This window comes from Salvelinus sp. IW2-2015, linkage group LG16 (assembly GCF_002910315.2).
Source record: "Salvelinus sp. IW2-2015 linkage group LG16, ASM291031v2, whole genome shotgun sequence".
Lineage (NCBI taxonomy): Eukaryota > Metazoa > Chordata > Actinopteri > Salmoniformes > Salmonidae > Salvelinus > Salvelinus sp. IW2-2015.
Genome location: NC_036856.1, coordinates 14,036,490 through 14,052,972, shown reverse-complemented (window position 1 = coordinate 14,052,972; position 16,483 = coordinate 14,036,490). Strand labels below are relative to the sequence as shown.

At 42.3% G+C, this 16,483-nt stretch overlaps 1 protein-coding gene across 2 annotated transcripts; it reads right to left on the bottom strand.

Moving 5' to 3' along the window:
* Positions 1 to 1,716: 1,716 nt before the first annotated feature.
* Positions 1,717 to 8,579, bottom strand: LOC111975879 (mast cell protease 1A). Of its 2 annotated transcripts, none has more exons than XM_024004546.2 (5): positions 8,429 to 8,579; positions 6,234 to 6,384; positions 5,907 to 6,048; positions 5,215 to 5,481; positions 1,717 to 1,942 (listed from the first exon to the last, which is right to left on the bottom strand). In XM_024004546.2, exons 1-5 carry the CDS (start codon positions 8,487 to 8,489, stop codon positions 1,790 to 1,792), a joined length of 774 nt encoding a protein of 257 aa, XP_023860314.1. In that variant the 5' UTR covers positions 8,490 to 8,579; the 3' UTR covers positions 1,717 to 1,789. The 2 variants fall into 2 exon arrangements, with proteins under 2 accessions (XP_023860314.1, XP_070303645.1); XM_070447544.1 differs by lacking the exon at positions 8,429 to 8,579 and adding an exon at positions 6,495 to 6,881.
* Between the last annotated feature and the right edge of the window lie 7,904 nt (positions 8,580 to 16,483).

Below are 16,483 nucleotides of genomic sequence, written 5' to 3'. Positions count from 1 at the left end.
CCCCAAGTATTGTAACATTCGAGTAGCAGGACAGGAAAATGGTCCATTCACACACGTATCAAGAGAACATCCCTGGTCTTCCCTACTGCCTCTGATCTGGCACTAAACACAAATGCTTCGTTTGGCACTAAAGTAATACTGCAAAAAATGTGTCAAAGCAATTCACTTTTTGTCCTGAATACTAAATCCTAGACGAAAACCTGGTTCAGTCAGCTTTCCACCAGACACTGGGAAATGAATTCACCCTTCAGGAGGAATATAACCTAAAACAAAGGCCAAATCTACACTGGAGTTACCAAGAAGACAATGAATGTGGCCGTTTAACAGTTTTGACTTAAATCTACCTGAAAATGGTTGTCTAATAATGTCAACAACCAATTTGACAGAGCTTGAAGAATTTTGAAAAATATTATGGGCAATATGCAATTGTTGCACAATCCAAGTGTGGAAAACTCTTAGAGACCAGAAAACTCACAGCGTAATCGTTGCCAAGGTGCTTCTACAAAGTATTGACTCAGGGGTGTGAATACTTATGTATTAGATATTTCTGTATATCATTTTTCTGTACACATTTCTAAAACATGTTTTCCCTTTGGGATTATGGGATATTGTGTGTAGATGGGTCAGGAAAAAAAAATATTCAATCCCTTTTGAATTCAGGCTGCAACAACAAAATGTGAAATAAATCAAGGGGTATGAATACTTTCTGAAGACAGACAGACACCACATGATCACACGTCCTCTGGTCTGAAAACAGAAGCGTGGTTTGTCACGTTCCTACCTGTTTTCTGCTAGTTTTTGTATGTGTTAGTTGGTCAGGACGTGAGTTTGGGTGGGCAGTCTATGTTTTCTGTTTCTATGTTGGTTAATGGGTACCTAATATGGTTTCAATTAGAGGCAGGTGGTTTTCATGTCCTCTGATTGAGAATCATATTAGGGTAGGTGTTGTCACATTGTGTCGTGGGTGGTTGTCTCCTGTGTCTGTGTCGATGTTGCACCATACGGGACTGTATCGTTCGTCGTTTCGTTTGTTTTGTAGTCAGTACTTGTTCGTTCGTTCTTCGTTACATTGAAGTTCTTACGTCCAGGTCTGTCTACGTCGTTTGTGTTTTGTAATTCATCTATCATCAAGTGTTCGTCGTATTTTCTGTTTTGTTTAATAAATATCATGTCAAATCGCAAAGCTGCATTTTGGTTCAATCCCTGCTCCTCCTCTTCGGATGAAGAGGAGGAGGAACACCGTTACAGTGTTGTGGTTTCAAAGCATTGTGACAGCTTTATGAAACGAGCTACTCTGTTGTCTTGACCACAAGTTTCCATGTGGGGGGGGTGGTGTTTGGTGATGACCGCTGAAGATGCGAGAAGAGCTAGCTGTCTGAAGATGTATACTCAAATCAAACGTTTATTGGTTATGTACGCAGTTTAGCAGATGTTATAGCGCATGCAGCAAAAAGCTTATGTTACTAGCTCCTAACAATGCAATAAAATGTCAAACAAGTACACAAATTGAATAAAATAAAAACACAACAAATCAATAAATGTCGGAATTAATCCAATTAACACCCCAAATAGCACTGTAACAGCAATCCAAATGCAAATGACTTGAGGCAGTTACTGGAAATGAACTAAAATACAAAAACATACACGTGCATGCATATACACTCTATCCTACTCGAGCATACACACACACACAAGCACACAGACACGGTACAGAGCTCATTGAAGAACGGACAGCCTTTATTGTTTGATACAATGATATATATTTGTCACTCAGTTAATGTCTCATTCCTTAATACTTAATGATAGACTTGATCCAGGAAAGATACTTGGATATTTTGGTGTAGACGTTGGGCTTCTGTGGCTCATTGCAGTTTCCTTGCTGGTTGAATGACACAACTCCTACTGCTGTCCCCTTACACACCAGAGGACCTCCTGAATCTCCCTGCAATGATAGTTGAAACAATGGAGGGAAAAAACAAACTTACTCTACATTTGCAAAGCAGATCACGTCTTTATTATTAATGCATTATCAGAATTAAAGGGCAATTCCAACACTTTTCAACCTCATTCATTATCTCCAGCACCAAACCAGTGTTTAAATATGAAGAGTTTCATTCCAAAACGCTGCATATCCAATTTCAGAAATGTTGGTAAATTAGCTTTTATTGTTTAAAGAAATTATCAAAGAGATTGTTGTGTTGTTTCACTATCTAATCAATGCATGGGGTTGTTCAATGACAGACATACAGTGCCTTCGGAAAGTATTCAGACCCCTTGACTTTTTCCACATTTTGTTACGTTACAACCTTATTGTAAAACTGATTTAAAATAGTTTTTTCCCTCATCAATCCACATACAATATTCCATAATGACAAAGCAAAAACAGTTTTTTTTGGACATTTTTAATAATTTATATAAAATTAAATATCACATTTACATAAGTATTCAGACCCTTTACTCAGTACTTTCTTGAAGCACCTTTGGCAGCGATTACAGCATCGATTCTTCTTGGGTATAACACTACAAGCTTGGCACACCTCTATTTGGGGAGTTTCTCTCATTCTTCTTGGCAAATCCTCTCAAGCTCTGTCAGGTTGGATGGGGAGCGTTGCTGTAAATATTTTAAGAGTAAATTAGCTATCATAGCTTAAACTATTACAGAAACCCAGGATTAAACGTCAGGAATTGTGAAAAACTGAGTTTAAATGTATTTGGCTAAGGTGTATGTAAACTTCCGACTTCAACTGTATCTGAGTATGCTGTTCGACTACAGCTCAGCGTTCAACACCATAGTGCCAACAAAGCTAATCACTAAGCTAAGGACTCCGGGACTAAACACCTCCCTCTGCAACTAGATCCTGGACTTCCTGACAGGCCGCCCCCAGCTGGTAAGAGTAGGCAACAATACGTCTGCCACGCTGATCCTTAACACTGGGGCCCCTCAGGGGTGTGTACTTAGTCCCCTCCTGTATTCCCTGTTCACCCACGACTGCGTGGCCAAACACGACTACAACACCATCATTAAGTTTGCTGATGACACAACAGTGGTAACCCTGATCACCGACAACAATGAGATGGCCTATAGGGAGGAGGTCAGAGAACTGACAGTGTGGTGCTAGGACAACAACCTCTCCCTCAATGTGAGCAAGACAAAGGAGCTGATCTTGGACTACATGAAAAGGCAYGCCGTACAGGCCCCCATTAACATCGATGGGGCTGTAGTGGAGCGGGTCGAGAGTTTCAAGTTCCTTTGTGTCCACATCACCAACGATCTATCATGGTCCAAGCACACCAAGACAGTCGTGAAGAGGACACGACAAAACCTATTCCCCCTCAGGAGACTGAAAATATTTGGCATGGGTCCTCAGATCCTCAAATGGTTCTACAGCTGCACCATCGAGATCATCCTGACTGGTTGCATCACTGCCTGGTACGGCAACTGCTCGGCCTCCGACCGCAAGGCACTACAGAGGGTAGTGCAAACGGCCCAATACATCACTGGGGCTAAGCTTCCTGCCATACAGGACCTATATAATAGGCGGTGTCAGAGGAAAGCCCATAAAATTGTCAGACTCCTGTCACCAAAGTTATAGACTGTTTTCTCTGCTACCGCAAGTCTAGGACCAAAAGGCTCATCAACAGCTTCTACCCCCAAGCCATTAGACTGCTAGGACAATGAATACAAATGAACCCCCCCCCCCCTCTCTTGTACCACTGCTGCTACTTCCTGTTTGTTTGTTACCTATCCATAGTTACTTCGCCCCCACCTACATGTACAGATTACCTCAACTATCCTGTACCCCTGCACACTGACTCGGTACCGGTGCCCCCTGTATATAACCTCGTTATTGTGTTACTTTTTATTTTAGCCTACTTGGTAAATATTTTCTTCTTCTTGAACTGCACTGTTGGTTAAGGGCTTGTTAGTAAGCATTTCACGTTAAAGTCTACACTTGTTGTATTCGGAGCATATGGCAAATAAAGTTTTTGATTTGATTTGCACAGCTATTTTCAGGTCTCCAGAGATGTTCGATCATGAACCTTCGCCCCCAGTCTGAGTTCCTGAGCATTCTGGAGCAGGTTTTCATCAAGAATCTCTCTGTACTTTGCTCCGTTCGTCTTTGCCTCGATCCTGACTAGTCTCCCAGTCCCTGTCGCTGAAAAACATCCCCACAGCATTATGCTGCCAACACCATGCTTCATCGCAGGGATGGTGCCAGGTCTCCTCTAAAAGTGACTCTTGGCATTCAGGCCAAAGAGTTCAATCTTGGTTTCATCAGACAATATAATCTTGTTTCTCATAATCTGAGAGTCCTTTAGGTGCCTTTTGACAAACTCCAAGCAGGCTGTCATGCGCCTTTTACTGAGGAGTGGCCACTCTTCCATAAAAGCCTGATTGGTGAAGTGCTGCAGAGATGGTTGTCCTTCTGGAAGGTTCTCCCATCTCCACAGAGGAACTCTAGAGCTCTGTCAGAGTGACCATCAGGTTCTTGGTCTCCTCCCTGACCAAGGCCCTTCTCCCCCGATTGCTCAGTTTGGCTCGGTGGCCAGTTCTAGAAAGAGTCTTGGTGGTTTCAAACTTCTTCCATTTAAGAATGATAGAGGCCACTGTAATGCATACATTTTTTGGCACCCTTCCCCAGATCTGTGCCTTGACATAATCCTGTCTCGCAGCTCTACGGACAATTAATTCGTCCTCATGGCTTGGTTTTTGCCCGGACATGCACTGTCAAGTGTGGGACCTTATATAGACAGGTGTGTGCCTTTCTAAATCATGTCCAATCAATTGAATTTACCACAGGTGGACTCTGTGACCGGGAATATAAATATTTTACACACACATGAAGGTACCCATAAGCAATCATTTCTGATGGAAAAAAACACAAATGTGAAAACATTTGTGGATGTAGCGTTTTGGAAATAATCTGTTCATCTGTGAAAACGCATTTGTAGGATCTGTGGTTAAAATTATTTTCAAGACCTACAACGAGTTTCTAGGCCAAGGGAGGGTATTTCCTTCCTCCCCATGTCGCCACAAATCACATAGTGACTGAAAATATTTWAATTTTTGATGTTATCATTGGGTAAATCTTTTTAACTTTTTTCTACAAAGTGTTGAAATGCGCCATGTTCAAACTGGTATTGTGCTGGTGATAATGAAAATGAGGTTTAAAAGTGGTGAGGTTGCCCTTTAACTACATTCTATGACCATACCTGGCAAACACCTTTATAATCAGCAGCGGTACCACCGGCACATATCAGAGACGGGGTTATGGTGGCAGTGTTCCCCCAAGATCTCTGGCAGGAACTTCTGTCTACAACGGTGACATTCACCTCCAGAAGGCGTGGGTTTGCAGTGCCCCCTGTTTCTGTGGCACCCCAACCTGCCACGGTACAGAAAGATTTGGCCTTGATGTCCTGGTCTTTCTTAGGGAGAGGGATCTGCTGCACAGCTTTGCTCTTCGGGGTRGTTTTGACAAGCTACAGTTAGAGCACATGACTGTAGTTATGTTTTCTAATAAGCTAGATGATATATTATGCAACATCAATAGGCCACTATGTACGCACATGGTCAAAGGTTTTCATACATGACTATGGGTCTTGTGTGGCTCAGTTGGTTGAGCATGGCGCTTGTAAGTTGCCAAAGTTGTGGGTTCGATTCCCAGGGAGGACCAGTACCAAAAAAATGAAGATGTTTGCACTCAATATTGTAAGTTAGTCTGCATAAGAGCATCTGCTAAATGACTAAAATGTAGATGTAAATCACACCTCGTTTGAAAAAAAATGAAATGTTAATATATGTAGATATGTTATTTATAACAGTACATTTGGCATTTATTATTTGGGGAATGGGGTGCTAAGCTAAGAGACATTCTCACATTGTGCATACTTCCTCTGTCATGTACCTGCAACAGCATGATGTCGTTCTCCAATCTCTTAGCATTGTAACCAGGATGTATGTGGTAATATTTCACATCAATCCTGTAAGATGAACTTTCCTGTCTTGTAATGTCATGAGCACCAACCACAACCGTCAGATTCACAGCCCTACGAAGAGGAAACCACAGTATACTTACTGAGCAGCTAAGCACACAGAACATTCTACAGCATAAAACAAATCTGCAATTTTTAACAGATACCACAGAATTATTTATGACTTTTAGGTGTGAGTAGTTGAAGATGTAATTTTCTTACATAAATAGTTCAATAGGATAAGAGTAAAACACAATTACCATTTGTAGCAGTGGGCGGCTGTCATGACAAAGCTCTCAGACACGAGGAACCCTCCACAGATGTGTGACTTCTTTGCTTGTACAGAGACCATGTAGGGTTTGGAGTGGCGTCTGGCTTCTGCTCCATTCACTATCCCAGAGTCCTGGTAGGCTGGGACAGAGAGATTTGCCTAAATTAAAACGTAGGTAGTGGTAGGCTATCACTTCGATACAATATATTTAATTATTTTTCATGACATTTAAAAAATATATTTACACTACCATTCAAAAGTTTGGGGTCACTTAGAAATGTCCTTGTTTTACATTTAAGCATCCATGAAATTAGTTGCAAAATGAATAGGAAATATAGTCAAGACGTTGACAAGGTTATAAATAATGATTTTTAATTTAAATAATAATTGTGTCCAAACTTTGCTRTCGTCAKAGAATCCTCCATTTGCAGCAATTACAGCCTTGCAGACCTTTGGCATTCTAGTTGTCAATTTGTTGAGGTAATCTGAAGAGATTTCACCCCATGCTTCCTGAAGCACCTCCCACAAGTTGGATTGGCTTGATAGGCACTTCTTGCGTACCATACGGTCAAGCTGCTCCCACAACAGCTCAATAGGGTTGAGATCCGGTGACTGTGCCGGCCACTCCATTATAGACAGAATACCAGCTGACTGCTTGTTCCCTAAATAGTTCTTGCATAGTTTGGAGCTGTGCTTTGGGTCATTGTCCTGTTGTAGGAGGAAATTGGCTCCAACTAAGCATTGCAAAATGGAGTGACAGCCTTCCTTCTTTAAGATCCCTTTTACCCTGTACAAATATCACACTTTACCACCACCAAAGCACCCCCAGACCATCACATTGCCTCCACCATGCTTGACAGATGGCGTCAAGCACTCCTCCAGCATCTTTAAATTTTTTCTGCGTCTAACGAATGTTCTTCTTTGTGATCCAAACACCTCAAACTTAGATACGTATGTCCATAACACTTTTTTCCCAATCTTCCTCTGTCCAGTGTCTGTGTTCTTTTGCCCATCTTAATATTTTCTTTTTATTGGCCAGTCTGAGATATGGCTTTTTCTTTGCAACTCTGCCTAGAAGGCCAGCATCCCGGAGTCGCCTCTTCACTGTTGACATTGAGACTGGTGTTTTGCAGGTACTATTTAATGATGCTCTAGATACTCTAGATACTAGTCTAAAGAAGGCCAGTTTTATTGCTTCTTTAAATCAGAACAACAGTTTTCAGCTGTGCTAACATAATTGCAAAAGGGTTTTCTAATGAGCAATTAGCTAATCCAAGTTTATCATTTTTAAAGGCTAACACAACGTGCCTTTGGAACACAGGAGTGATGGTTGCTGATAATGGGCCTCTGTATGCCTATGTAGATAGGCCGTTTCCAGCGAAAATAGTAATTTACAACATTAACAATGTCTACACTGTATTTCTGATCAATTTTATGTTATTWAAAAAAAAAAACGCTTTTCTTTCAAAAACAAGGACAGTTCTAAGTGACACCAAACTTTTGAACGGTAGAGTATATATTTTTTAAATTTAAGCTTTATTTAACTAGGCAAGTCAGTTAAGAACAAATTCTTATTTACAATGACGGCCAACACTGGACGGCCAACCCGGACGATGCTGGGACAATTGTGCGCCGCCCTATGGGACTCAATAACGGCCTGTTGTGATACAGCCTGGATTCTGCTGGATTCTGATTCTGTTTTTATTAATTTATTGTTATTTGTATTTTTRTTGCTTAATTTTTTTTTCTCATTCAACATCAATACCATACATTACATCACATTTACATTTCATAATAAAGAAAAATTGAGAATGATTTTAAGGGAATCAAAAGTCAAGAACTTCCCATCGTTCACCCCCTTCACGTTTAGTTTCTTTGGTTCTTCTCCTTTTCAGTTCAATTCATATTTGTTTAAAGACTGTCTCGCTGGAAACCAAAATATTTTCAAATGTATTTCGGCACAAGGTTTTCCATATTTGTGCGTTRACTATACTTTACAATACAACTAAATTATTAATTGTACCATAATTGTCAGGTTACATTGTAAAACCAGAAAGAAGACCTTCTGTGTGTCTATGTCACTAGAGTCCTTTTGCTGTTCTAGAGAATAGAAGGTCAAATGTCCCACTCTGCTGCCCTCTGACCCAAGAGTGTGTAGACGTCAAAGGTGAAGTTTGGTCTTACCTGTGAGCCCTGGAGCAGGCAGGAGAGTGATGAACAGGAGCAGGAGAGATGTGGCAGCCATGTTGTCAAAGAGCGTGTCTGAGAACGTGTTTGAGAGAGTGTAAGAGAGAGTGTGATGGGGTCTTTGTCTTCTCAGACTGGTGGTTTTAGAAGTGCTGAGTGTCTCTATGAACTTCTTCACAGGATGTACCACCTGCTAGCTTCACAGGATCTCACCTATCAGAGTGTGAACTTTCCTTACGTACTATCAATTGACACCTCTTATAGGCCTAGATCATCTACCACATTGTGACTTAATATTTGCTGGAAAACAGCCCGAGGATTATATCTTTTCCTACCTAATTGTACTATTAGTTAACTTTCTTTGATCAAACAGATGGACTGTTTTAATCACTACTTTTTCACTTGAAAAAATGTCTTAAAGTAATTGTAATTCCAGATAGTATTCATGGTTTAATATCACTGTAATGCTTGTATTTAGTTAAGAAATGCTTGTAGACTCATTTTGTCAGCCATGTGTCTCAGCTACTGTAGTATATCCACCCGAGGGGACAAGAGAGTCAGAAATATTTCTGAAAGTTATCCTGTCTTACATCCAAGAGATTATGCAGCGTCCCCAGTGGAAAGAATCAACATGATGCTGGTTTCCCACATTCAGTGATTCTCCCCTCCTACTATGCATTGTGCCACATTAACCGAGCGTATTTTACATAACATCAGAGAATTCCACCAGCTTATCCCCTGTTATTACCCATTTATAAAGTCTATGCTTTCTCCCTCATTCAAGACAAGAGCTATTTGTCTTACATGGTCGATGCCCTCCTTTCTTTGACCCCATTGTGTGCCTACGTGCCAACCATGAACAACTAGACGTTAACATTGTGTGGCCACACCACTCTAGATACCTAAAYAAATATGCTTATTTTATTTCACAATGTACACAATTTAAAACGGCCAAATTCCATTCACAACAGGACTCAGTTGGTAAGAGACAGACATTTAGTTAATACTAGGAATAGATTGTCCATCATCTATGTCTTTTCCCGGCAGGGAAGAGAAATGGGCAAAATAGGAACCAATCTATCTAAATCAAAAGAATCTGTCAGTGTCAGGTGAGAGGCGCTGCTAGCAGCTGAGGAGCTGTGGGGTTACGACCGTGGTAGGCGGACTCCCAGACAACCCGTGGAATTGCTCCAGCAACTGTCCAACGCCCGGGCATGGCGTTCAGCAACGTTTGGATGACCTCCACAAGGCCACGAAGCAATTCCTCATGCATACCGATGGTGGCTCCTTGGGTGGAGATGGCGTCGCACAGCTGGCCCGGGTCTGTCATGGCCAGTTCGTACTATCTCGTATCAAGGTAAGACCCAGATGCAGACAGTGTCYAAGTAACAATGTTTATTTCAGCAACAGGGGCAATGGTACAGGACGGCAGGCAGGCTCAGGGTCAAGGACAGGCAGAGGGTGGGTGGGTACAAGGTTAAGACAGGCAAGGATCAAAAACTAGGAGGAGAAAAGAAAGACTAGGGAAAAGCAGGAGCTGACACAAAAATGCTGGTTGGCTTGACAAACAAGACGAACTGGCAACAGACAAACAGAACACAGGTATAAATACACAGGGAATAATGGAGATGATGGGTGACCCCTGGAGAGGGGTGGAGACAATCCCAAAGACAGGTGAAACAGATCAGGGTGTGACAGTACCCCCCCCCCCGTAGGAGCGCCACCTGGCATCCTACCTGGGAGCATACCTGGTTGAAGTCGGCGATGAGGTGGAAGTCGGCGATGAGGTACAGGATGTCTCTAACATCCACAAGGCCGCAGGGCCAAACGTATTACCAGGACGTGTACAGCGAGCATGCGCTGAACAACTGGCAAGTGTCTTACTGACATTTTTAACATGCCCCTGACTGAGTCTGTAATACCAACATGTTTCTAGCAGACCACCATAGTCCCTGTGCCCAAGAACAATAAGGTAACCTGCCTAAATGACTACTGACCCATAGCACTCACATCTGTAGCTATGAAGACTTTGAAAGGCTGTAATGGCTCACATCAACACCATTATCCCAGAAACCCTAGACCCACTCCAATTCGCATACCGCACCAACAGATCCACAGATGCAGTCTATTGCACTCAACACTGCCCTTTCCCACCTGGACAAAAGGAACACCTATGTGAGAATGKAATTCATTGACTACAGCTCAGAGTTCAACACCATAGTGCCCTCACAGCTCATCACTAAGCTAAGGACCCTGGGACTAAACACCTCCCTCTGCAACTGGATCCTGGACTTCCTGACGGGCCGCCCCATGTGGGTAAGGGTAGGTATCAACACATCCGCCATACTGATCCTCAACACAGGGGTCCCTCAGGGGTGCGTGCTCAGTCACCTCCTGTACACCCTGTTCACTCATGACTGCATGGCCAGGCACGACTCCAACACCATCATCAAGTTTGCCCATGACACAACAGTGGTAGGCCTGATCACCGACAACGATGAGACAGCCTATAGAGAGGAGGTCAGAGACCTGGCCGTGTGGTGCCAGGACAACAACCTCTCCCTCAACGTGATCAAGACAAAGGAGATGATTGTGGACAACAGGAAGAGGAGGACCGAGCATGCCCCCATTCTTATCGACAGGGCTGTAGTGGAGCAGGTTGAGAGCTTCAAGTTCCTTGGGGTCCACATCACCAACAAACTAACATGGTCCAAGCACACAAAGACAGTCGTGAAGAGGGCACGACAAAACATATTCCTCCTCAGGAGACTGAAAAGATTTGGCATGTGTCCTCAGATCCTCAAATGGTTTTACAGCTGCACCATCGAGAGCATCTTGACTGGTTGCGTTGCTGCCTGGTATGGCAACTGCTCAGCTTCCAACGCAAGGCACTACAGAGGGTAGTGCGTACGGCCCAGTACATCACTGGAGCCAGGCGTCCTTCTATCCAGGACSTCTATGCCAGGCGGTGTCAGATGAAGGCCCTAACAATGGTCAAAATTGTCAGACTCCAGCCACCCTAGTCATAGACTGTTCTCTCTGCTACCGCACGACAAGTGGTACTGGAGTGCCAAGTCTAGGTCCAAAAGGATTCTTAACATGTTCTACCCTCAAGCCATAAGACTCCTGAACAGGTAATCAAAGGGCTACCCAAACCCCTCTTTTACACTGCAGGTACTCTGTTTATTATCTATGTGTAATACCCTTGTTAGAACCAAGTATTGAGTTTATTTGTTATAATTAATTGGTATTATATTTAAAAGGTGATTGAATTGCTCCCGAATTGTAATGTTGTTAATGCATTGAGTTGAGAAAAGGATGGACATTACGACTGTTGAAGAAAAATGATAAAAGACTAAAAATAGAACAAAACCCATACCTATCGAGTTTAAGGGAAATACAGATTTGATTTTATAAGAGCTGTTATAATTTTGTTAAGAAAGACTTAGTAAAGACTGACTCTACCGTCTCATCATGGAGGTATTTGACAGCCTTGAGGTTAGCCTAGCATCGTGTGACACCGAGAGAGAATTGCTTGGGAAAGATTAACGAGTTCATGTTCCCACTACGTGAGGTGCTTCGGGACTTTGTGTGTCGTCATTTTTTTTTAGCTCCAACAGGTTAAACAAGCTTGAAATAATTTGGACATGGGTTGTGCACGACTCATTGGAGTTTATTCTTTTTATTTTGACGTGGTGCTTTGAAAATGTAATACACATTTTGAACCTTATGTATGTTGCCTTGGTGGAGTCATTTACTGTTTCAATTTAATGCATGGGAAAGTATATCCTTGTACAATAACAAAAATCTATACTCACTCCATCTGAAATTAATACCCTATTTGTCTTAACCCTAGATAGTTTACAATAGGGATTCTTATTGGAGATGTCCTTCTCACCTAACATCCCATGCTGTTGAGATACTCTACGTAAGTTAATATCGTGAGAGTCAAATTCGAGCCTGGTGAGAGGGTTACATATGCATAGTCACTAACTCTACCTACATGTACATATTGTTATTTTACTGCTGCTTTTTACTTAACACCAGTCTCAATGTCAACAGTGAAGAGGCGACTCCGGGATGCTGGCCTTCTAGGCAGAGTTCCTCTGTCCAGTGTCTGTGTTCTTTTTCTTGGCCAGTCTGAGATATGGCTTTTTCTTTGCAACTCTGCCTAGAAGGCCAGCATCCCGGAGTCGCCTCTTCACTGTTGACGTTGAGACTGGTGTTTTGCGGGTACTATTTAATGAAGCTGCCAGTTGAGGACATTAAGCATATTTTTCTCAAACTGGACATTAATGTACTTGTCCTCTTGCTCAGTTGTGCACCGGGGCCTCCCACTCTTTCTATTCTGGTTAGAGCCAGTTTGCGCTGTTCTGTGAAGGGAGTGGTACACAGCATTGTACGAGATCATCAGTTTCTCGCATGGATTAGCCTTCATTTCTCAGAACAAGAATAGACGGACGAGTTTCAGAAGAAATGACWTTTTCTGGCCGTTTTGAGCCTGTAATCGAACACACAAATYCTGATGCTGCAGATACTCAACTAGTTTTGGAATGATTTCTCTCCTCCCTCAAATCTGTGAATTTGTTGCAAGCAAGGGGAGAGAGGAGCCAAAGCTGGTTGATCCGCAGTGGATATTAAAGCTGGCTTTTTAACTGACGTCACCTGCCACCTGAACACGGCTCCAGCTCCCAGGGAAAGATAAACCTCCGGGCAAAATGCTGCGTGTGGTTACAGAATTTCAAAAGGAAATCACCACACTGTTCATACCTGACAGACAGTTTTGTTCATTTCCCAAAACTAAGAGCAGTCACCACATCCAACCCAGACATACTGCAACAGCTATGATGAATTTGTGTGTGTGTGTGTGTGTGTGTGTGTGTGTGTGTGTGTGTGTGTGTGTGTGTTGGAAGAGTTGAAGTTGGAGTTTGAGTCAAGATTCAAGGATATCATGGAGTACAAGGAGTTATTTCAACTTCATTGAGAACCCCTTTCATGTGCCAGTGGCATCTCTGACCCCAGTCATCACAYCCCTCTGTCCTGACCGTGCTGGAATAGAGAGTGAGATAGTGGAACTGCAGGCAAATGACACATTGCAAGGTGAACTAAGATCAGGTGTCACACTTCTGAAGCAGTGTGTGCTAAAGGTGACAAAATTTTGAAGATCTGTGCGGTCCTCTGAATGATTGTCTCAACCAAAAGTGGCTTACTTACAAAAATATAGTGAGTAACACTGATGTAGGGTTTGGAGTGGCATCTGGCTTCTGCTCCATTTACATTCACTATGCCCGAGTCTTGGTAGGCTGGGACAGAGAGATTTGCCTTAATGAAATGTAAGCAGTGGTTGGCTATCACATTGATACAAGATGTTCATTTATTTTTCATCACATCAATTGTTCTACTCTTTACCATACAACTAATTGATTCGTTGTACCATAATTGTCAGGTTACCTTGTAAAACCAGAAAGAAGACCTTCTGTGTGTCTATATCCCTTACGTCCATTTGCTGTTCTAGAGAATAGACAAAGGTGAGAAGGTAAAAAGTTTCTCTCTCTGCTTCCCTCTCACCCAAGAGTGTGTAGACGTCAAAGCTGAAGTTTGGTCTTACCTGTGAGCCCTGGAGCAGGTCAGAGTGTGATGAACAGGAGCAGGAGAGATGTGGCAGCCATGTTTTCAAAGAGCGTGTCTGAGAACGTGTTTGAGAGAGTGTAAGAGAGATGGGGTCTTTGTCTTCTCAGACTGGTGGGTTTAGAAGTGCTGAGTGTCTCTATGAACTTCTTCACAGGATGTACCACCTGCTAGCTTCACAGCATCTCACCTATCAGAGTGTGAACTTTCCTTAGTACTATCAATTGACACCTCTTATTGTCACACCCTGATCTGTTTCACCTGTCTCGTTATTGTCGCCACCCCCTCCAGGTGTTGCTTGTTTTCTCCTATGTATTTATCCCTGTGTTTCCTGGCTCTCTGGGCCAGTACGTCTTGTATGTTTCAAGTTTACAAGTGGTTTTCCTTGCGCCTGTTTTCTATTTCTCTTTGCTAGTCCTCCCGGTTTTGACCCTTGCCTGTATTCCCGTGTGGCTCAGTTGGTAGAGCATGGCGCTTGCAACGCCAGGGTTGTGGGTTCATTCCCCACGGGGGGACCAGGATGAATATGTATGAACTTTCCAATTTGTAAGTCGCTCTGGATAAGAGCGTCTGCTAAATGACTTAAATGTAAATGTAAATGTATTCTGGACTCTGTGCCCGGCTGCCTGACCGCCGACCTGTACCTCTGCCTTCCTCTGGATTACCGACCTCTGCCTGCCTTGACCTGTCTTCTGCTTGTCCCTGTTGGAACATTAAATATTGTTACTTTGACAGTCTGCATCTGGGTCTTACTTTGATTCCTGATACTTATTGCCCTAGATCATCCACCACATTGTGACTGTTAATATTTGCTGGGATAACAGCCCTGATATAATATAGATTTTAGTTGACTTTCTTTGATCAAACAAATTTTCACTTGAAAAATGGCTTAAAGTAATTGTAATTCCAGATAGTATTCATGCTTTTTATTGATTTATTTTACCAGGTAAGTTGACTGAGAACACATTCTCATTTACAGCAATATTACTGTAATGCTTGTATTTATACTGAGTCAACTGAAATAAAATTAGGCCCTAATCTATGAGTTTCACCTGGGAGGGCATAGGCCAGGCCCAGTCAATCAGAAATACTTTTCCCCAACAAAAGGGCTTTTTTACAAACATTCTCCTCAGTTTTATCAGCTGTTTGGGTGGCTGGTCTCAGATGATCCCCCATGTGAAGAAGCCATATGTGGATGTCCTGGCCTGGCGTGGTTACACGTGGTCTGATTGTGAGGCCAGTTGGACATACTGCCAAATTATCTAAAATGACATTGGTAAAGAAATTAGCATTAAATTCTCTGGCAAAAGCTCTGATGGACATTCCTGCAGTCAGCATGTCAATTGCATGCTCTCTCAAATTTGAGACATCTGTGGCATTGGGTTGTGTGACAAAACTGCACATTCTAGAGTGGCCTTTTATTGTGCCCAGCACAAGGTGCACCTGTGTAACAATAACGCTGTTTAATCAGCTTCTTGATATGCCACACCTGTCAGGTGGATGTATTGTCTTGGCAAATGAGAAACGCTCACAAACAGGGATTTAAACATTTGAGAGAAATAAGCTTTTTGTGCATATGGAACATTTCTGGGATCTTTTATTTCAGCTCATGAAAACATGAGACCAACACTTTACATGTTGCCTTTCTATTTTTGTTCAGTGTAGTTTAGAAAAGCTTGTAGACTCATTTTGTCAGCCATGTGTCTCAGGTACTGTGGTATATCCAGCAGAGGGGACAAGAAAGTCAGAAATATTTCTGCAAGTTATTTAGTCTTACAACCAAGAGATGGTGCAGCGTCCCCAGTTGAAAGTATAGACATGGTGCTGGTTTCCCACATTCAATGATTTTTTGTTGAATTTTTATTTATTATATATACAGTACCATTTTATTTTTTACCCTTTTCTACATTGTAGAATAATAGTGAAGAAATCAAAACWATTAAATAACACATATGGAATCATGTACCTTACTAACCAAAAAATGTTAAACAAATCAAAATATATTTTAGATTTTAGATTCTTCAAAGTAGCCACCATTTGCCTTGATGCCAGTTTTGCACACTCTTGGTATTCTCTCAACCAGCTTCACCTGGAATGCTTTTCCAACAGTCTTGAAGGAGTTCCCACATATGCTGAGCACTTGTTGGCTGATTTTCCTTCACTCTGCGGCCCAACTCATCCCAAACAATCTCAATTGGGTTGAGGTCGGGTGATTGTGGAGGCCAGGTCATCTGATGCAGCACTCCATCACTCTCCTTCTTGGTCAAATAGCCCTTACACAGCCTGGAGGTGTGTTGGGTCATTGTCCTGTTGAAACTTTATAAGTTCTTGAAATTCTTTGGATTGACTGACCTTCATGTCTTAAAGTAATGATGGACTGTCGTTTCTCTTTGCTAATTTGTGCTGTTCTTGCCATAATATGGA